The sequence below is a fragment of the Schistocerca serialis genome, chromosome 10, assembly GCF_023864345.2.
Source record: "Schistocerca serialis cubense isolate TAMUIC-IGC-003099 chromosome 10, iqSchSeri2.2, whole genome shotgun sequence".
NCBI lineage: Eukaryota > Metazoa > Arthropoda > Insecta > Orthoptera > Acrididae > Schistocerca > Schistocerca serialis.
Window position 1 is genome coordinate 244,890,370 of NC_064647.1, and position 23,556 is coordinate 244,913,925.

General features: G+C 44.4%; 1 protein-coding gene across 2 annotated transcripts in view; it reads left to right on the forward strand.

The window, feature by feature from the left end:
• LOC126425254 (GILT-like protein 1) overlaps positions 1-20,537 on the forward strand; it is a 48,633-nt gene extending 28,096 nt beyond the window's left edge. For both annotated transcript variants that reach the window (XM_050088224.1, XM_050088225.1), the window contains exons 3-6: positions 434-607; positions 8,797-8,943; positions 14,426-14,494; positions 20,258-20,537. In XM_050088224.1, coding sequence (XP_049944181.1) covers positions 434-607; positions 8,797-8,943; positions 14,426-14,494; positions 20,258-20,302 — 435 coding nt within the window. In that variant the 3' untranslated portion in view covers positions 20,303-20,537. The remainder of the gene's footprint in view (positions 1-433; positions 608-8,796; positions 8,944-14,425; positions 14,495-20,257) is intronic.
• Positions 20,538-23,556: the final 3,019 nt, after the last annotated feature.

The window sequence follows — 23,556 nt, forward strand, 5'->3', positions numbered from 1 at the left end:
TTATGGGGCGCAATAGAGAGGTCAGTTCATGCACAGAATCCTGCACCGGCAACACTTTCGCAGTTATGGACGGCTGTAGAGGCTGCGTGATACATTATTTCTGCAGGGGACTTTCAGTTAGTTGTTGAGTCCATTCCACGTCCAGCTTCTGCCCTACGCCGGGCAAGAGGAGGTCCGACACGATATTGGGAGGTGTGCCACCACTTTTGTCGCCTCAGTGTACGTTGCTAGAGCTAATACTCTAGCTCTGCCCTGTCACGTGGAGACTGACGCCCTTGCTTGCAGTTATAAACAAAGGGACGGTGGCTCAGCCGACACCTCAAATTCTGGAAAATCTGTCATCACTGGTCTAAGTATTAGAGAGAGTTGAGCTTTACATATCACTTTACATCACTGTCTTTTTGCGCTAACGTTCTTATCCTCCTCTTTCCAGGTCACCACGACCTCAAGCGGCTACGAGTTTAGTTGTCAGCACGGGCCGACGGAATGTCTGGGCAACAAGCTACACGCGTGTGGCATTGCACTGGCTGAGAGCAGAACGCTGCAGGTTTCGTATGCCGCGTGTATGATGAGCAACTACACGGACGTTGAGTCAGCTTCAGAAAAGGTGAGTACAGTCTGAAACTTTATTTCTGCAAACCAGCAGCACACATTATACTGTGAGCAATCTTTTCAGGGTCCTTCGTAACCCAAGGTCACTGATATTTCAATACGTATGAATCTGTACACTGAGCAAGTACCGAAGGAAACAAACAAGAAATTTGGAAAGGGAATCAGAGTTGAGGGTTAATGTTGGTAGGAGGAGAAGCTTTGTTGAATTGTCGGTCATTAAAAAGGAGAGGATTTATGTCTCTATAAATGGGGTATGAATCCATTATCTCAATGTGCTTACTTTTTTGTAATATTACTTTACTCTAAGAGATTGTAATTCCGGCATATCTAGGAAAGGACTTGGAAGGCCATTTGAAACGAATGGATAGTGCATTGAGCAGACATAATGTCGTATGTTGTAACCATAGAACTCCGCAAGTTCATCATAGAAGTAAAACAAGAGCAAAGGAGTTCAGCCTACTTGATTCAGGCGATGCTCAGAAACTTACATTACTATATTGCAGTACCTGTGTTGTTCTAATGTACAATAACGCAAAAACATCGCACCACGAAAAAAATAATGTAGCGTAGTGAAATTTCTGGAATATATTAGTCTAGGTAACATGTGTAATTTATGAACAGTGCATGATCGCAGGTTAATGTAAGCGCGAGATAAGCCATTGAAAGTGTGAAATGCTGGTACATTAATAACCGATGTGACCGCCAGAATCTCGAATGCAAACATAGAAATGTGCATGCTTTGTGTTGTACAGTCTGACAATGCCACCACTTGCAAAGTAGGTTAGAAATCAGATTAGTAATGTTGCTCACGCAGCATATGTTCGCTTTATCGGGCAACAGCAAAGTTGTTGATTGTGGATGAGCCGGCCGGGGTGGCCGAGAGGTTCTAGGCGCCTCAGTCTGTAGCCGCGCGACCGGTCCGGTCGCAGGTTCGAATCCTGCCTTGGGCATGGATGTATGTGATGTCCTTAGGTTAGTTAGGTTTAAGTACTTCTAAGTTCTAGGGGACTGATGACTTCAGCTGTTACGTCCCATAGTGCTCAGAGCCATTTGAACCATTTTTTTGATTGTGGATGGTATCCTCAGAATGGAAATAATGAAGTCACTGTAAAAAAGTCATTAATTTTGGCACTTATCTTGAATGGATTCCCACGTAGATTTCTTCGAAGTTGTTATGGCTCATCTTCTTGATTCTAGGGTGATTTCACTTTGACTGCTGGAAGGCCAGATCTGTATTTTAGCAATATTTGAAGACCTAATGAATGCGTTTTTCAGGAAATTCTTAATGATCAAAGAATCCCAGATCAGAACAATGGTATAGTAGAAATAATTTTTGACTTGGTGTTCACGATCCACATTTTTATTGATTTTCTTGTAAATTCACATATACGTTTTCTTTATTGTCACATCATCAAGAAAACAGTTTTGTATCAATCTTCATATATTTAATTTCCACTTTAACCAAACACAAGACTTAACTCTTCTTTTATAAAGCGAAATAATAACTTCTGCAATGTGAAACATGGACTGCTCTGTGCGCATTCGCGCCAAAACGGTCACAAATAAGTCAAATATTATGACAGTCTCACAGAAATGAATACACACAAGAACCACATCACTGTAATATATCGATACATCGGAGTAACTATACATTAATAAAACCGAATGTGAATATTGTCACAAAAATATGTCTGTTACTTCGCAGAAAAGTAGTACGATATTATTGGTATCGAGAACTGGGGTTGGAGTGCCGTAATGGCCACGTAAATAGAGAACCATTACAAGAGGAGCCGAGTGTCAGTTTGTGACACGGAGGTTCACTTCCCCGGTCAGTACGGGGACGGTTAATGCTGTGTGTGAATGACGCTGCAGTTGTCGTCCGAAGATGTCCCATACGTGCTCCATTGGAGATAGATCTGGTGACCGAGCATGCCACGGCAACATGTCGACACTCTGCGGAGCATATTAGATGACTATAGCAGAATGTGGGCGAGCGTTATCCTGTTGGAAAACACCCCCTGGAATGCTGTTCGTGAGTGACAGCACAACAGGTCGAATCACTGGAGTACAAATTTGCAGTAAGGGTGCATGGGATAACCACGAGGGTGCTTCTGCTGTGATACGAAGTCGCACCCCAGACCGTAACTCCAGGTGTAGTTCCAGTGGGTCTAGCACGCAGGCCTCCTTCTAACCAACACACGGCCATCACTGGCACCGAGGCGGAACCAGCTTTCATCACAAAACAGAGGAGACCTCCACCCTGCCCTCGAATGATCTCAGGCTCGGCACCAGTAAAGTCGCAAATGGCGGTGGTTTGAGGTCCGTGGAACGCCCGCTTACAAGTCATTTGGCTCGGAGCTGTAGCCCAGAAGTAATCGATTTGTGACATTTCGTTGCATCACTGTGGCCTTAACTGCTGCTGAAGTTGAAGCTGCAGGTGCAGTACGATTTGCCAGAGCCATGCGCCGAACACGGTGGTTTTCCCTCTCGGTAATGCTACGTGGCCGTCAAGAGCACCTTATTTTTGCGTCTGGTCCCGGCGGAGGTTCGAGTCCTCCCTCGGGCATGTGTGTGTGTGTGTGTGTGTGTGTGTGTGTGTGTGTGTGTGTGTCTGTCCTTAGGGTTATTTAGGTTAAGTAGTGTATAAGCTTAGGGACTGATGACCTTAGCAGTTAAGTCCCATAAGATTTCACACACATTTGAACATTTTTTGAACTTCTTCTTGCGACCAAATATTCTTGTGAACTTCGCTGCCGGAAATCGTGTACTGCTGCCACATTCCTGCCAGGCGTTTGTGCAGTATCGCAGAAGGAACAGCCGCCTTCTCATAGCCGTATTACACGTCGTTCAAACTCAGTGAGGTGTTGATAACGGCATCTTTGTCACCTTAAAGGCGTTCTCGACTAGCTTCAACTGACAACGTCCGATCTGAAAGGTAAGTAACGATCAGGAACGTTACAGTGTACATTTAAAGCAACCTCATTTGCGCCACTCTTGTGCAAGTGGCGTGAATTTTCAATATACATCGTCTTTTGGATGTAGAAAGACGTTTATGTTGTACAGCTCCTTATCGATGTTCCAACTTTTTCCGTCTGTGTGTATGTAAATAGCTTTGTCAATAACGGTTATGTGCATATGATAACAGTTTTAATGAGCTCGTCGCACTAATGAGAGATGAACCCAGTGTTTAGATTTCTGGTATTTCGTCTGGAAGTAGATTTAGTGTTTTCAGAGAATATTCGAAACTTTAACATTGTCTATGTTAAAAAATGACGAAATTCCTCCAGCCGTATTAAGGTGTTGGTTTTATTGGCAGGTAGTTTCGATGTTGTTACAACATCATCTTCAGGCCTATACTTGTTGACAGCAACTGTATGTGTGTGTACAACTGTAGGTAGGTAGGTAGGTAGGACTACCTGCCTTCCGCATGGAACACGCCTATCTCAGCACTGACTACTAGTGTTAGACACATACAGTTGATGTCAACATGTATGGGCCTGAAGATGATGTTGTGACAACATCGAAACTACCTGCCAATAAAACCAACACCTTAATACGGCTGGAGGAATTTCGTAATTTTTTAACATATTATACCAGCTGACGTCCCAGCTGACGAAGATTTAACATTGTCGGTTTCTGGCCATTCTGCTCCACTTTCAAGAGCGTGCTCCGTCGACTCCCTCGGTATCTCTTTGGGATCTCCAGTTGGGTCGCCCACCCCCTTTCACTGCTCAGTGCCTGCTCAGCTCACATGGCCCAGCCACCACACGGCATCTTGCCAGCCATATACCGCCTATCGAAACATTCCGCTTTGAATATAACTGCACAGCGGACTCACCTTTGGTAATGCCACCAGCCCGTGTGCTACTGTCAGCTATTATTCTTATGGCCCTGTTCTTAACTGCAGAGGTAACGATGCACTTGCATGGGCGATTTTTTTTCGCAACCTACGATTGGTTGCAAAACTGAATCCACAGTGAAAATCCGGCGAAGCTTCGTGCAGATGTGCTGCGCTGTTTCGCTAGCATGTCCGTCTGTCGCATCATGTCGAACATTTTAGTTCTGATTGCACTATGATCACGGCAAGGTGCCCGAAAAATTTTCTCTCCCGCCAAGTCTGAACGACCCGCTGAAGGATTTCGCCTGATTTCATGCACCCCGTATAACGTAAATGCCATGCGTTTGCCTCTCCATGCCAGTTTCAGCCACACTCCGCACGTGCAATGATGACGCTCCTGCAGCGTTTCCCATGGGAAGTGTTTCATTACCCACCATACAGCCCGATCTTGTCTCCCTCTTATTTTTATCTCTTTGCTCACGTGAACTTCTGACTACGAGGAGAGCATTTGGGCCCAGACACCCTCGGGAATTGACGGAAATCACTAGAGGAACGGAGTGACGAAGGTATCGGAAAGTTGGTACAACGCTTCGACAAGCGTCAGAATCGGAGATGTGACTATGTAAAGAAGTACCTGAAAGGTGTAGCTAAGTATTGCAAATAAAACATTTTTGGTTTACACTGTGGTTTCCATAACGCGCCCGATCGCAAGTTGCGGCGGCGGGACGACACACACACACACACACACACACACACACACACACACACACACACTTCATGAAACGGTACATAAGAGCAAATCACTCTCTGTGTAAAGGGGCAGGGCATACGATTCATGTCGAAAGGTGTCCGACGTGATTGTGGCCACACGGTGGGAATTAAGAAACTTCGAGTGTGGAGTGGTAATTAGAGCTAGATGCATGCGACATTCCACTTCAAAAACTGTTAGGCAATTCAGTTTTCCGAGATTTATAGTATCAAGTGGGTGCCTAAAATACCAGATTTCGGGCATTACGTCTCACCAAGGACAATGCAGTGGGCGATGGGCTTCACTTAACGAACGAGAGCAGTGGCATTTGCGTAGACAAGTAGGTGCTAACAGACAAGCAATACTGCATGAAATAAGCACACCAGCCAATGAGGGTCGTACGGCGAACGTATCCGGTAGGACAGTGCGGCGAAATTTGGCGCTGATGGGCTACTGCAACAGGCGACCGACGCCAGAGCCTTTGCTAACAGCACGAGATCACCTGCAGCGCCGCTCCTTTGCCCGTGACCACATCGGTGGGACCCTAGACGGCTGGAAACCGGTGGCCTGGTCAGATGAGTCCCGATTTCAGTTGGTGAGAGCCGATGGTAGGGTCCCAGTGTGGCACAGACCCCAAAAAACCATGGAGCCAAGTTGTCAACAAGCCACTGTGCAGGCTGGTTGCGGCTCCATAATGGTGTGGGCTGTGTTTACATGGAACGGTCTGTGTCCACTTGCCCAGATGAACGGATCACTTCAGCTGGTGAGAACCGATGGTAGGGTCCCAGTGTGGCACAGAACCCGCGAAACCATGGAGCCAAGTTGTCAACAAGCCACTGTGCAAGCTGGTTGTGGCTCCATAATGGTGTGGGCTGTGTTCACATGGAACTGTCTGTGTCCTCTTGCCCAGCTGAACGAATCACTACCTCGAGACCATTTGCAGCCATTCATGGACTTGACTTTCCCAAAAAAGATGGAATTTTTATGGATGACAGTGCGTCAGATCACCACCATAATTGTTCGCCACTGGTTTGAAGAGCGTTATGGACAATTCGAGCAAATGATTAGGTGACCTAGCTCGCCGGGCATGACTCCCATTGAACATTTATGGGACGTAATCAGGAGTCCAGTTCGTGCACAAACTCCTACACCAGGAACTCTTCCGCAGTTATGGACGGCTATAGAGGCAGCATGGCTATTTTTGGAGGAGATTTGCTACCACTCGTTGAGTCTATGCCACGTCGAGTTGCTACAGTCCGCCGTGCGAAAGGAGGTCCGACACGATGTTAGGAAGTGTCCCATGACTTTTGTCACCTCAGTAATATATATACTCGGTAAGCCACTTTATGCTGTGTGGCTGGGGGTACGTACTCCCCTCCGCCACTCCCCTTCCATTGCCAAGGGTTCACAGGTAGAGCGCCTGGTGGCAAACCTCTATATGGCCGCATAAGATTGAGTTACACCAATTTAAAAACGTGATAATTTCACGAAATTTACGCATGCTGCCTGACTCTTGCTGGAACGTAAGGTCTAGGAATCTCGGCGGTTAACCTTTGCGAAATGCGCAACGCCTTTTATCGCCTGCCACTGGAGTTTGTCCATAATGTCGTCACGTTGGCGAAACGAAGCCGTGAATAATCGACGCTGTCTTCGTCGGACCTTTTGCCTCTCCTGCTTTAATCGTACTAAACTACGAAGTTAACGATTGGAATGTATGCGGGATTTCCACACTACCTGTTGCATGTGTGAATTGTTTTCCATTAGGATTCCACTAATGAATCTCGGCCTGGCATCTGCCACTACTCCAAGTAATTTTAGGAGGCCATTCCTCTTTAGGCCCCCACCAGACGTAACAATCGAGCCTCCACACGTCTTTCTGGACTTGACTGCGGTTTTCCAGCGTTTCGAGTTCCCCGTGTGTGACAACTTTATCTACTGCTTCCGACACGAGACCATATACGTGAATATAGTGAGCGGCAAGGGGCCTGCAACGACGCCTTCGATTTGTTCTCAGCAACTTTAACATTTGAATGCTTTTTGTGTGTTGTACACTACTGGCCATTAAAACTGCTACACCACGAAATGTATTACAGACGCGAAATTTAACCGACAGGAAGAAGACGCTGTGATATGCAAATGATTAGCTTTTCAGAGCATTCACACAAGGCTGGCGCCGGTGCCGACACGTACAACGTGCTGACATGAGGAAAGTTTCCAACCGATTTCTCATACACAAACAGCAGTTGACCGGCGTTGCCTTGTGAAACGTTGTTGTGATGCCTCGTGTAAGTAGGAGAAATGCGTACCATCACATTTCCGCCTTTGATAAAGGTCGGATTGTAGCCTATCGCGATTGCGGTTTATCGTATCGCGACATTGCTGTTCGCGTTGGTCGAGATCCAATGACTGTTAGCAGAATATGGAATCGGTAGGTTCAGGAGGGTAATACGGAACGCTGTTCTGGATCCCAACGGCCTCATATCACTAGCAATCGAGATGACAGGCATCTTATCCGCATGGCTGTAACGGATCGTGCAGCCACGTCTCGATCCCTGAGTCAACAGATGGGGACGTTTGCAAGACAACAACCATTTTCACGAACAGTTGGACAACGTTTGCAGCAGCTTGTACTATCAGCTCGGAGACCATGGCTGCGGTTACCCTTGACGCTGCATCAGAGACAGGAGCGCCTGCGATGGCGTACTGAACGACGAACCTGGATGCACGAATGGCAAAACGTTATTTTTTCGGATGAATCCAGGTTCTGTTTACAGCATCATGATGAACGCACATTGGAAGCGTGTATTCGTCATCGCCATACTGGCGAATCACCCGGCGTGATGGTATGGGGTGCCATTGGTTACACGTCTCGGTCACCTCTTGTGCGCATTGACGGCACTTTGAACAGTGGACGTTACATTTCAGATGTGTTACGACCCGTGGCTCTACCCTTCATTCCATTCCTGCAAAACCCTACATTTCAGCAGGACGATGCACGACCGCATGTTGGAGGTCCTGTACGGGCCTTTCTGGTCACAGAAAATGTTCGACTGCTGCCTTGGCCAGCACATTCTCCAGATCTCTCAGCAATTGAAAACGTCTGATCAATGGTGGTCGAGTAACTGGCTCGTGACAATAGGCCAGTCACTAATGTTGATGAACTGTGGTATCGTGTTGAAGCTGCATGGGCAGCTGTACCTGTACACACCATCCAAGCTCTGTTTGACTCAATGCCCAGGCCTATCAAGGCATTCATTATGGCCAGAGGTGTTTGTTCTGGCTACTGATTTCTCAGGATCTATGCATCCAAATTGCGTGAAAATGTAATCACATGTCAGTTGTAGTGTAATATATTTGTCCAATGAATACTCGTCTATCTTCTTCTTTTTTTCTTCGTGTAGCAATTTTTAATGGCCAGTAGTGTATCTATTGAAGTGTAACTTCACGCATTTTTAAAGCTATTCTTGCAGCACACAACCATCTTGCAGTGTTAGCTGGGTAGCTGTGTATTTGTATAGCTAATTAAATTTTTCATTATAGTATTTTTATTGAAATACTTCTATGTGTCTTTTATTTTTCCTTCCTCGAATGTTTGCAGTGTGCTGGCGAGTTGGGCCTGTCGTTCCCAACCATTTCAGACTGCGCCAATGGTCAGGCCGGCAATGAACTCCTGAGAGCGTACGGGAACGTTACCAGCGACCTGAGCCCTGCGCTGACCTTTGTTCCGACAGTCACACTGAACGGGGTGAGTCGTACTATATACCTGTTGTGTTCAGCTCAGTTCCAGCCTCATTGTATGTGAACAAGGTATAATTCCTTAAACTAGTGTTGCTTTCGAATGTACGAAATTGAAACGATAACTGTTAACGTGTCTGTTTAGCTAACCTAAATAACTTGCTCGTCAAATGTTCTGGAGGCAGCATAAAAATCTTCTTATTTCCTTTAAAAATATGCTGTAGTGTTTGTCTGTTTTCACCGACGTCCTTAATACTTCTTCATTCTTTACTATTTTTCTCCAGTTATGTTTTCCATCCGGTCTCAAATCTTCAACTAAGACTACTTCAGTCTTTTCCCATTTTCCTTCCATACCGTACGCATTCCTATGCCACACAAAACCACTCTACACTCAAAACATATGACCAGACTTTTTCTAACTGTCTCTAGTTTTCTACACCCCATTTTCTATTTGCTATTCAATGCTTTCTTGTACATTACATTTTTGTTTTTATTTCGTGATTGTATATTTTATCCTTATTTATTGAGGTGGCTAAGCATTTGAAATTCTTTCCATGTTGAACTGTACCCTGTTCTAATCTTATGGTTGTCTTGGTTTGCCTTTCTAGTAATAGTCTTCCTATTTTTAATATTAATTCTCATCCAATGCTTATCTCCACAAATGAACCATGGACATTACGGTTGGTGGGGAGGCTTGCGTGCCTCAACGATACAGATAGCCGTACCGTAGGTGCAACCACAACGGAGGGGTATCTGTTGAGAGGCCAGAAAAACGCGTGGTTCCTGAAGAGGGGCAGCAGCCTTTGCAGTAGTTGCAGGGGCAACAGTCTGGATGACTGACTGATCTGGCCTTGTAACAATAACCAAAATAGCCTTGCTGTGCTGCTACTGCGAACGGCTGAAAGCAAGGGGAAACTACAGCCGTAATTTTTCCCGAGGACATGCAGCTCTACTGTATGATTAAATGATGATGGCGTCCTCTTGGGTAAAATATTCCGGAGGTAAAATAGTCCCCCATTCGGATCTCCGGGCGGGACTACCCAGGAGGATGTTGTTATCAGGAGGAGGAAAACTTGCGTTCTACGTATCTGAGCGTGGAATGTCAGATCCCTTAATCGGGCACGTAGGTTCGAAAATTTGAAAAGGGGAATGGATAGGTTACGGTTAGATATTGTGGAAATTAGTGACATTCGGTGGCAGGAGGAACAAGACTTCTGGTCAGGTGAATGCAGGGTTATGAATACAAAATCAAATAGGGGTAATGCAGGAGTATGGTTTAATAATGAATAAAAAAAATAGGAGTGCGGGTTAGCTACTACAAACAGCATAGTGAACGCATTATTGTGGCCAAGATAGACAAGAAGCCTGTGCCTACCACAGTAGTACAAATTTATATGCCAACTAGCTCTGCAGATGAAGAGATTGAAGAAATTTATGATGAGATAAAAGAAATTATTCAGATAGTGAAGGAAGACGAAAATTAAATAGTCACTGGGGACTGGAACTCGATACTAGAAAATGGAAGAGTAGGAAAAGTAGTAGGTGAATGTGCAATAGGGGTAAGGAATGAAAGAGGAAGCCGCCTGGTAGAATTTTGCACAAAGCATAACTTAATGATAGCTGACACTTGGTTTAAAAATAATAAAAGAAGGTTGTATACGTGGAAGAGGCTTAGAGACACTGGAAGGTTTCAGATAGATTCTATAATGGTAAGACAGAAAGTTAGGAACCAGGTTTTAAATTGTAAGACATTTCCAGGGGCAGATGTGGACTCTGACCACAATCTATTGATTATGAACTATAGATTAAAACTGAAGAAATTACAAAAAAGGTGGGAATTTAAGGAGATGAGACCTGGATAAATTGAAAGAACCAGAGGTTGTAGAGAGTTTCAGAGAGAGTATTAGGGAACGATTGACAAGAACAGGGGAAAGAAATACAGTAGAAGAAGAATGGGTACCTCTGAGAGATGAAATAATGATGGCAGTAGAGGATCAAGTAGGTAAAAAGTTGAGGGCTAATAGAAATCCTTGGGTAACATAAGAAATACTGAATTTAATTGATGAAAGGAGAAAATATAAAAATTCAGTAAATGAAGCAGGCAAAAAGGAATACAAGCGTCTCAAAAATGAGATCGACAGGAAGTGCAAAATGGCTAAACAGGGATGGTTAGAGGACAAATGTAAGGATGCAGAGGTATATATCACTAGCGGCAAGATAGATTCTGCCTCTAGGGAAATTAAAGAGACCTTTGGAGAAAAGAGAACCACTTGCGTGAATATCAAGAGCTCAGATGGAGAACCAGTTCTAAAGAAAGCAGGGAAAACAGAAAGGTGGAGGGAGTATATAAAGTGTCTGCACAAGGGCGATGTACTCGACGGCAATATTATGGAAATGGAAGAGGACGTAGATGAAATGGGAGATATGATACTGCGTGAAGAGGTTGACAGAGCACTGAAAGACCTGACAACATTCCATTAGAACTACTGATAGCCTCGGGAGAGCCAGCCAGGACAAAACTATACAATCTGGTGAGCAAGCTGTATGAGGCGGGCGAAATACCCTCTGACTTCAGGAAGAATATATTAATTCCAATCCCAAAAAAAGCAGGTGTTGACAGGTGTGAAAATTGCCGAACTATCAGTTTAATAAGTCACGGGTGCAAAATACTAACACGAATTCTTTACAGACGAATGGAAAAACATGGTAGAAGACGACCCCAGGGAAGATCAGTTTGGATTCCAGAGAAATGTTAGAACACGCAAGGCAATACTGACCCTAAGACTTACCTTAGAAGAAAGATTAAGGAAAGGCAAACTACGTTTTTAGCATTTGTAGACTTAGAGAAAGCTTTTGACAATGTTGACTAGAATATTCTCTTTCAAATTCTGAAGGTGGCAGGAGTAAAAACAGGGAGCGAAAGACTATTTACAAATTGTACAGAAAAAAATAGTTTGTTATAAAAGTCGAGGGGCATGAAAGCAAGTAGTGTTAGGGAAGGGAGTGAGACTGGGTTGTAGCCTATCGTCGATGTTATTCATGTTATATACTGAGCAAGCAGTAAAGGAAACAGGAACAACGGAGTTGGGTCAAGACTGAATGTGCCAGAGGTCGTACAGCACGGCAGTGTCATCAAGGCCTTCAAGAGGCGTGCGGGGAATCGGCATTGCCGTACAGAACGGTGGCACGTTGGGTAAAAGCCTTCAAGTAAGGTCTGCAAACTGTGGCAGACATGCATCGCATTGCGTTCCTCCACGGCAGACCGTCAGTACGCAGTATTACTGTTCGATTTTGGAGCATCACCTGCGACCAGTTTTGCGAAATAAGCGGCGTCACTTACTGCGCAACACACCCATCATTTTGCACGACAATGCGTGGGCGCATACAACGCAAGCTGTAGCTGCTCTGTTCGGTCGATGTGACTGGGAAGTACTGTGCCATCCACCATACTCCCCGGACTTAAGTCCGTGTGACTTTGATTTGATTCCGAATATGAAGGAACCACTTCGTGGCATTCGCTTTAGATCTGTTCCAGAGATTCGACAGGCAGTATACCGCTCCATTAGCATCATCAACAGAACAGGCTCTGCTAACGGTATACTACGCCCTCCACATTGCTGGCAGCGGGTTGTGCACAACGCTGGTGACTACTTTCAAGGACAGTAGCAGGTGCAAACATGTAACTCTTTTGTATCGATTGTGAATAGATAGTTGTCACTATTTAAGTTCCAACGCTCGTAAGATGAACATCAACAAAAGCAAAACGAGGATAATGGAATGCTGCGGGAGTTAGATTAGGAAATGAGACACTTAAAGTAGTAGATGAGTTTTACTATTTAGGGAGAGGATATAAAATTTAGACTGGCAATGGCAAAATAAGCGTTTCCGAAGAAGAGAAGTTTGTTAACATCGAGTGTAGATTTAAGTGTCAGGAAGTCTTTTCTGAGAATATTTGTATGGAGTGTAGCTGTGTATGGATGTGAAACATGGACGATAAATATTTTAGACAATAAGAGAACAGAAGCTTTAGAAATGTGGTGCTACAGAAGAATGCTGAAGATTAAATGGGTAGATCACGTAACTAATGAGGAAGAACTGAATAGAACTGGGGAGAAAAAATGCCGTATAGGTCACTCTTTACATTTTCATTTATTACAAGGTCTCAGGTCGAAATTTTGAACTGCGGGTTGCAAGTTAGGATCTGATGATGAGGGTAGGCGAAACGGCGTAATAATTGAAAGTACATTGAGAGGTCTACACGACATTATTTAAAAAAATTAATAATGACTGCGGTGTCATGCAGTGAGTTTACTACCTTTATTAACAAACTGTGTATATACAGGGTGTATCACTTAAACTTGCACCGTACGTACCAGGATAATGGAAAGTGCTGTTGGCGCGGTTTCCACAGAATGAATTGACTATCAAGGGCTCGTATTATTATCCAATAAACAGACAGTAATACTACTAAGAAAGCGTATTTTTTGTGCAAAGGTAGACTTTTGTTAATGGAACAATGTGTATTGACATCAACAGACTAAAAGTAGAGTGAATTAGAGCGTCAGTGGTTTTCGTTGCAGTAGTCTAGCGTGAGTCATTATTCAGTAGATAAACGTGTTTGGAAAAGTTCCCGTGAAGTTGCTAGGTACGACGTTGTTATGTTTGCTTACCGTGTCTGGTGTGTTCCTCGAGTGCACTGCGACTTCCTGATGAGTCTGTCAGTGTCTGACAGTCCAGGCAGTAGGTAGTGAGTGGACGATGGGATTGGCACTGTAGGAAAAGCCGAAATGCACCGTATTTCCTTTTAGTGAATTTTCAATGTTGTTTTAGGAGTTAGGGTGAAACGTTATTCTGATCGTAACAGTACCTACATGATTGTTGTTTGGGTTTATTGTTTCCATTGTCACCAAGTTATTTTGACTCCATAACCCAGTACGTCTATAACCCAGTACATAAAGTACCCTCCACCTAGAAACCCGTGTTTGAGGCTACCCATCTCTTCACAAATTTTACACTGGTTAGTGGGGGGCCACACAATTTTTATTTAGATTTCTCTTTGTTGCGATTGTCTTCTGTACTACTATGTATCAAAACGTCTTCCGTCACAGGTGGCGAATTTAAAGTGTAGGTTGTCGCAAATGTGTCTCTGTTAATATTCGTATTTTTTTTCGTGGATTCTATTTGGTCGTAGTCCCTTTACTAGCCGATTGTAACGTATTTTTGTATTTATTTTCCCTTGAAAATTTATTTCTCTGTAAACGTAACACGGTCGTTTCACAAAAGATGTTATGTAGGTTAGTTCTTAGCGACTGCGGTTTAACGTTAGTGGAGCAGGACAACGTTGGTGATCTATATTACGCAGATCATAGGAACAGTAGAAGCGTGTGACCGCGGATTCAGATAACGAATGCTTGTGCGACATTGTCTCATCTGTTGATGTTGGGTTCGTTCTTTATTGCTGATTCGACACCTTTATTAATTTTTTTTTTCAGCTCAGAGGCAATCAGACGGCCGTCTTGGGTGACTTCTGGGAACAAGTCGTTGAAACGTCCTTAATAACAGTAAGTAAAGCCATTTTTTGTGATTACTATTCTAACTTACGTGATCTAAATAAGTTACATATGTACTCGCTCATTACATGTAGTGCGTGTAATTTTAAAGGTCTGTATGATTTTATTTTTGTAATGTTCATCTGTTGAGCCTGATACACACATATTCTAAATGCTACTCTCTTTTGTCAGTGGCTGTTCGTTTCAGTTCCATGTAAGTGTCACATCCTACATTCCTCTGGATGGCTTCCAAATACTTCATCCTACACCGTCAGCTTCTTTCCTTTCTCTGTACTTCCCTTCAAGAATATTATTGACGAAGGTGTTGTGTCTCATGACATATGCGATAAATTTTATTTTACCGGTTTTCGGCTTACAAGACCATCATCAGACATTTAAATGAGTATTGTATGTAAACAACATTGGAAGAGAAGTTACACATCTAGATTGAAGCAGAAACGTGCAGTAAATAAGTTCTTTCACAATGTTGGGGGTAACGCAATGTAAAAAGTAAAAGGTTGAACAGTAAATAAATAAAAACGGAGTAAGCAGGGAAAGATTTTGACACAAAACGGGAACAGCAAGCCTACATAACAGTTTATATTGATAAATGAAACCAATAAAATTAGTACTTGACAAGGCTACTTCAGGATGAATAAAACATGGAGAGTGATACACAAACCAATTAAAAGAAGAAAGACTTATCAGTGTAACTGCGGAGTATATAAGGAACTTATATCACTGAGATAAACAAAAACGAATAAATGCAGGAAAATGGAGGAGTGTGAGGGAACATACGGTAAATGCGTTTTCCTCCATTTACTCATTTCTGTTCATCTTTTTGATTATTGCTTAAGTTCCTTACCCATTCTGTAGTTACATTGATAATTCTTTCTTCTTTTAATTGGTTTGTGTATCACTCTCCATGTTTTATACCTCCTGAAGTAGCCTGGTCAACTACTAATTTTATTTTTGTTTTGTTTTCGTTTATTGGTATAAACTGTTATGTAAGGCTGCTGTTCCTGTTTTGTGTAAAGGCTTTGCCTGTTTACTTTACTTTTATTTATTTTATTGTTCTGCTTGCTAGTTTCTACATTGCATTACCACCACACTATGAAAGATTTCTCCATTCTAAATGTATTACTTCTCGTCCAGTGTTGTTTACAAACATTGTGACTTCTTTGGTGGCAATACTCAGTAAATGTCTGAAGATGGCCTTGTAAGCCGAAAACCGGTTAACACAGTAAAAATAATACTGTACAAAAAAAGCAAACTAGCACTTTTCGTTTTCCTATAATGTTATTCTGCCAAGAACCGACGGAAGATTGAGTTTAGTAAAAATTTAATCCTGGTAAATGTACAGCAGCTCGTTCAGTCACTATGTTACGTGTCCTTAGTTATCCTCGAACAACTACGTGGAAGGTATTTGTCATAAGACCGTCCGAAGCAGGTACACTTACAATACTGCGCCGGTCTTGTGGTTCGATTTGAAAGGCTACAGGCGACTGTAAGTTTACACCTTGACAGCAGTCAGTTTAATCTGTAAGCCTTCCGCTTGTCTACTTAGCGACGCATCTGCTGAATTGATTCTGCCCTCTGACAGTAGCTGCTTTGAAGCCTGCTTTGGAGGTTATCACTATTATCAGAATCTTAAATAAAGCTTGAATGCTGAAATAATTTATTGAAACGGTGGCCATGTCATTATTGTAGTCAGTTATTGATGGGTGATTAATATATCAACATGGGATTAATCTTTTGTAAAACAATGGTAAAAGTTTACTGATCATAAAATATCATAGACAATACAAGTTAAGCGAGATGACAAATAAATCGTGAACTGTTGGCAACGCAGATAGAAGCAACAAATGATTAGCACTCGTTTCGGAGGTGTCTGGTTGGCAAAGGCGACGGCTTATCTGTTTAATCTGTTTGCACTGGCTCAAAATGTGGATAACGTAATCTGAAATTACTTAACGCTTTGATGGATTTATTCCACACCAGAATTGTACTCCGTTGATGAAGCTGAGAACAGGAGGCGAGACCGTGATTCTGTTTGCCCTAACAAGATGGAGCAGCAATACTGTATCTCTTTCTGAACGCGTGGCACTGTCTGAGGTGACGTTCGTGGAGCAAATCTGTGCAGAGTAGCGATGCTGTGGCGCCTGCCCGTAATGTGTGGGCACGAAATATGTAGAGTGACGGGCAGGCGAAATGTTAGACAGATCGCAATTACCCTCAGATCGAGCCCTGTAAGCTCGCGCAGATCGCAGCGTGTGACGCTCCTGTTCACCGCTCACGCCATGGACCAATTTGAATCAGTTATACGCCAGTGCGCACAAGGAGGTCAGATGCCAAGGTGGCAGACCTGATACAAATAAGATTGCTCTCGACACAGTGAGTTGTCTGACACGATTGAGGTCTAAACTGACGGTAGAGCTGAGTCTTCACCACGGGCTCGCCAGTCAAAATCAGTGACAGTGCGAAGTCACGCTCAGGACCAGTGTTCCAAGTGCATCCCGCCCACATTAACACTCAAGATCAGAATCTCCTCTCCAGACCATATTCTGCATCAGAAGCCCCATTTCTCCTCTCAGACTTTCCATCAAACCTTGATAAACCCGCAAATAGCACCCACACAACCACCTCCACGAGGTTGTGCCAATTACAAGACTCCAAGAGCGCTATGTCTCCCCTCTAGCTACTCTGCTCTACCCTTTGGCCAATCCTAACCAAAGTTAATAATATTCTTTTCCCTATTGGAGAAGCAGCCAGTGCGCGACTTGTAAATTCCCATGCATGGAGGAGAAGATGTTACGCTCCCAAATTATTTTTCCGATGGCCACTTCGGGCAGCGTGTATTGAGTTTTCATTTAGGCCTGAAGTGAATAACACATTTATTACAGATATCACTACTTGGACTGGCCAAATGATACAGCATGTCCGACCAGGGGCCTTTGCTAAACTAAAAGAAGTGCTTTTGTGTCTCAACATAGACCGTATCAGAACCACCACAAATGTTGCGTTCCGTCCTAAAATTCTTCCTGAGGTTTCCCAAAAATCTCAGCAGGCAGGTGATGCTCCGAAAACGACCAGCTTTGCCAAAGAAGCGGCGACTCTTTCTGCGCAACCCACCCATCATTACGCACGGCGATGCGCGGGCGCAAACAGCGCAAGCTGTGGCTGCTCTGTTCGGTCGATGGGACTGGGAAGTACTGTACCATCCACCATACTCCCCGGACGAAAGTCCCCGTGACTTTGATTTGATTCCGAAGATGAAGGAACCATTTCGTGGCATTCGCTTCAGAACTGTTCCAGAGATTCGACAGGCAGTAGACCGCTCCATTCGCACCGTCAACAGAACAGGCTCTGCTAACGGTATACTACGCCTTCCACATCGCTGGGCAACGGGTTCTACACAACACTGGTGACTACTCTCAGGATTAGTAACAGGTGAAAACATGAAAAACTTTTTTATCGGTTGTGAGTAAATAGTTGCCACTATTGAAGTCCCAAACTACGTAGATACCAGCTTACTGTGAAACTCTGGAATCTGCTCAAAGGCAGATACTATTAGCAGGCTTATAAGAAGAAAACACAAAATAATTACTCTACTGGCCATTAAAATTGATACACCAAGAAGATATGCAGATGATAAACGGGTATTCATTGGGCAAATATATTATACTACAACTGACATGTGATTACATTTTCACGTAATTTGGGAGCATAGATCCTGAGAAATCAGTACCCAGAACAACCACCTCTGGCCGTAATAACGGCCTTGATACGCCTGGGCATTGAGTCAAACAGAGCTTGGATAGCGTGTACAGGTACAGCTGCCCATGCAGCTTCAACACGATACCACAGTTCATCAAGAGTACTGATTCATCAAGAGTAGTGACTGGCGTGTTGTGACGAGCCAGTTGCTCTGCCACCATTGACCAGACGTTTTCAATTGGTGAGAAACCTGGATAATGTGCTGGCCAGGACAGCAGTCGAGTATTTTTTGTATCCAGAAAGGCCCGTACAGGACCTGCAACATGCCACCGTGAATTATCCTGCTGAAATGTAGGGTTTCGCTGGCATCGAATGAAGGGCAGAGCCACGGGTCGTAACACATCTGAAATGTAACGTCCACTGTTCAAAGTGCCGTCAATGCGAACAAGAGGTGACCGAGACGTGTAACCAATGCACCACATACCATCACGCCGGGTGATACGCCAGTATGGCGATGACGAATACACCCTTGCAATGTGCATGCGTTCACCGCGATGTCGCCAAACACGGATGCGACCATCATGATGCTAAAATGTAGACTTTCACGGCCGGAAATATCATGTCCATTGTAATTATCCGGGCTGTTATGACGTGGTCGGTTGAAATCTGTGGTGATTCCCAACGTTTCGTTTCCGACTGCGGGAGACATCTTCAAGGGGGTCCGTAGCTTGATGTGTTGGACCTTCCATCAAGCTACGGACCCCCTTGAAGATGTCTCCCGCAGTCGGAGACGAAACGTTGGTAATCACCACAGATTTCATCAACCGACCACGGCATAACAGCCCGGATAATTACAATGGACATCATGATGCTGTAATCAGAACCTGGATTCGTCCGAAAAAATGACGTTTTGCCATTCGTGGACACAGGTTGGTCGTTGAGTACACCAAAGCAGGCGCTCCTGTCTGTGATACAGTGTCAAAGGTAACCGGAGCCATGGTCTCCGAGCTGATAGTCCATGCTGCTGCAAACGTCGTCGAACTGTTCGTGCAGATGGTTGTCGTCTTGCAAATGGCCCCATCTGTTGACTCAGGGATCGAGACGGGGCTGCACGATCCGTTATAGCCTTGCGGATAAGATGCCTGTCATGTCGACTGTTAGTGATACGAGGCCCTTGGAATCCAGCACGACGTTCCGTATTACCCTCCCCAACCCACCGATTCCATATTCTGCTAACAGTCATTGGATCTCGACCAACGCGAGTAGCAATGTCGCGATACGCTAAACCACAAAGTCGGAAACGTGATGGTACGCATTTCTCCTCCTTACACGAGGCATCACAACAACGTTTCAGCAGGCAACGCCGGTCAACTGCTGTTTGTGTATGAGAAATTTCACGTTCATTTGTTAAGACTTAGCGATACTACAAGCAACTGCTGATTATTGTGGGTAGTAAATGAGTTGCAAATTCGAATGAGCAGTAACTGTGGACAAGTATGTCAGTCATACTATCAATGGAAATTGAAATTCGTTTTATAAATTACCAAATTACGATGGCACTGTGCCGTCAGTTAAGGATATGTGCCTGCCGTACTGTGCATGCGCTGTCAGCTACGGCTATAGTAGGAGCACATATTTCCTCAGCTGCCTGGCGAGCTACGAATTTGCGTGTTTTCAACTTTTTTTTAAAGAAGTGCTTGGAGTGTGTCTTAGCGATTAAAATTTACACATTGTATACCTTTCGGTGTCTTCTTCCTGTATAAAAAATTTCCGGGCAGGTTTCGAAGTGTCGGATTGGACCATTCTGTTTTGGTAGAGTCTTTCATTTCAGGTTATGCACAAGCAACCAACAAATGTGGGCCGAATCGGTTTGCCGTGTCTGAGGCCCTTTCCTTGTCAGTGTAACTCAGAACGCGGCCCTGTCGCTGGTCACGTGAGCAAGGCAGCTATACCGACAGTGGTCCGCCTTGTCGAGTGACGGTTGCAGCCGTAAGTGTGGCAGTAGAGTGCTGGAGGCGACGCCGTGCTGTGCTGTGCTGTGTGTGTTGCGTGTTGCAGAAGTCGGAGAGCAGGCGCTCCGGCGGTACAGACGGCGGCTACTAGAGTCGTGGCAGCCGCCGCCTGCGAGGCCCCTGGAGCCTGCCTCGCTGCCATCCCGCCTGGCTCTGCCGCCTCTCCAGCAGGCTCACACCGACACCCGCTGCGGAGCCGCCAACGCCGCGGGCCGCACGTCTGCACGATCAAAATTCTGCGATCTTCAGCTTAAGAGGACGGACCACCTGCCGAGAGTCATAAACGTGCTCTGTATTAAACAATAAATGTACAACTGCACAACGAATACCACTTACTTTCCTTACACACATACGTAACCTTCCACTGCCTGCCACCCTCTCATTAAATCCTTCCTTTGTGGGTGTGCCACCGTGTCATCATACAGGGTGAAACGTATTTAATCCGACAAACTCTGGGAGGTTGTAGGGGACATCAAAACAAGCATCTTTCCCTAATGTCATTTTTTCCTATGAGGAGTATTTAAACCGGTAGAGGAAGATTAATTAAACCAACAAACACTTCTCTATTTTTTTATGACCAATAGACAACACATTAACACAACCCAATTTCAATTACAGTAGATTTTCAAAAATGCCTCCATTGACTCGTAAACAAAGGTTACACCGTCGGATCATGTTCTGTCTGACACGGGCAAAAACTCCAGGAGTATCCTGAATTGTTCCTGCTGCTGCTACTATCCGGGAAACCAGATCCTCTTCTGATGCAACAGGAGTTGTGTAAACAAGGTTGCGCATCTCTCCTCACACAAAAAAGTCCAGAGGGGATATATCTGGGGATCGAGCAGGCCATGGTACAGGACCGCCTCTGCCAATCCATGTTTCTGGGAACCGTCGGTCCAGGAATCGACGCACACGACGACTGAAATGTGCCGGCGCCCCGTCATGTTGGAACCACATGCGTTGTCTTGTTGGGAGCGGGACGTCTTCCAGCAATTCTGGCAATGCTCTGGCGAGAAAATTGTAATATTGCCTGCCATTCAATGGCCTAGGTAAGAGATACGGCCCAATTAAACAGTCCCCAACAACACCGACCCACACATTAACGAAGAACCGCACTTGACGAGAGCTAGTAACTGTGACATGCGGGTTATCCTCACTCCAAACATGCGAATTGTGCATGTTGAAGACTCCACCACGCCCGAACGCTGCTTCATCGGTAAACAACACAGAGGATGGAAATGTAGGATGCATTTCACACTGTTCCAGGTAGCACTACGAAAACTGTGCTCTGGGTGGATAATCAACTGGTTCCACGTCGTGGACACTCTGTAAGTGAAATGGACGTAAAAATTGCTCTCAAAGGACTGTTCTTACATTCGTCTGATTCGTCCCCATGTTACGTGCAGTTTCACGATTGCTGATTGAAGGATGCCGCTCCACATGCTGCAAGACAGCTTCCTCAAATTGCAGCGTTCTTTCCGTGCGACGGCGTCCCTGTCCAGGTAATCTGCTAAATCACCCGGTCTCACGCAGACGTTGGTACACAGCAGCAAAGGTCGTATGATGCGGGATACGGCGATTAGGATATTGCTGTTGATAAACCCGCTGTGCAGCTCGTCCGTTGTGGTGCGCTACGTAGTACACACCAACCATATCAGCGTACTCACTCCAGGTGTATCGCTCCATTAGTAAACAGAGACAATGCACTACTACACTGCTGGACAGCAACTGCCTACAATTGAAGAGCGTAATATGCCCTCTAACAACTGAAGAGCGTAATACGGCCTCCACCGGTTTAAATAATCCTCATAGGAAAAAATGACATTAGGGAAAAATATCTGATGTCCCCTACAACCTCCCAGAGTTTGTCGGTTTAAATACTTTTCACCCTGTATAAAATACTTAACGTCACACACGTTCCGGCCGTACAAGTTTAAGTATTTCATAAAATAACGCGGCAGTTATGCCAACTCAATTTTAATGAGCTTCTTTGCTGATGATCCACATTCTTTTCTTTTGTCTCGATTTGCAGTACATAGTTTCAAGTTTCCAGCCGATTTTATAGTGTTACTGTTTCAGCAAGTTTTTAGATTTATGTGGTGTAACACGAAACAGTGAATGTAGATTCAGTAAATAAATTAAGTGATAATTCGAAATACCTCAGCATACTGCAATACGCAACAAAGAAATTTGCTAATGACTTCTCTCATTCATGGAGGACTACCTAAATGGTTACTTGTTTATACGTCAAATGTAGAATTTCTCGTTATGTAACATCCTGAAATGTTAACCAGGTTACATGTAAATACAGAACTTTGTCAAGACATAAAAAAATGGTTCAAATGGCTCTGAGCACTATGGGACTTAGCATCTGAGGTCATCAGTCCCCTAGAACTTAGAACTACTTAAACCTAACTAACCTAAGGACATCACACACATCCATTCCCGCGGCAGGATTCGAACCTGCGATCGTAGCGGTCGCGCAGTTCCAGACTGAAGCGCCTAGAGCCGCTCGGCCACACCGGCCGGCGTCAAGACATAAATCTGATAGTAGAGTAGTGTTCACTACATAACAGGACGTGACAGTGTTTTCAGTAATTCTTACCGTTCACGGTGCAAATTTCGTAACTGAACGACACAGAGTGTTTGCGGGAAAGGAGGAGCGTGTGTCAACCTAGCTCTCCTTAACCTATACTTGAAAAATCCAGAAGCAGTGAGATAGCAAAATCCGTTTGGTGGCCTAACAGCACGTTTCGATCCTTCTTCCAGTCAATGAATGTATCGTAGTTGTAATTTCCCCACGTACTCGTGATTTTCTCTGCAGTACTAAATAGATAAATTTGGTATATAGAGAAATGTATGAGGGGAGCAGTCAAATGAAAAAATACAGATGGAAAAAATTAAGTAAACTGTTTATTATTTAAAAAGTAATTGCTATAACAGTTAATACCTTTACACCAGTGTGAGACAAGACGGTCATTGCTTTCGCTGAAAAATGTTTTCGGTCCGAAGCAAATCTATGGCCACGAATGTCTCTCTTCAGGGCTGCAACAATACGAAAATCACATGTGGAGAGATGTGTGACGGCTTCGCAGCTGAATTCTCGTATTGTACTATAAAAGGAATCATTAGGTTTCAGGTTAACGCTCAACGGAAATGTTGGCAAGGCTGTTTCGACCACGTTGCAGAAGTTTCGCCGGGAAGACATTATACACGTGCTCCACACAGTCTCCCCAGCTCTCCCCATGCGATTTCCGTATTTTTGGAGCCCTGAACGGACACACAAGTGGCCGTCGGTTTCCTTGGAACAATCGTGTTTCGCCGGCCGCGGTGACCGAGCAGTTC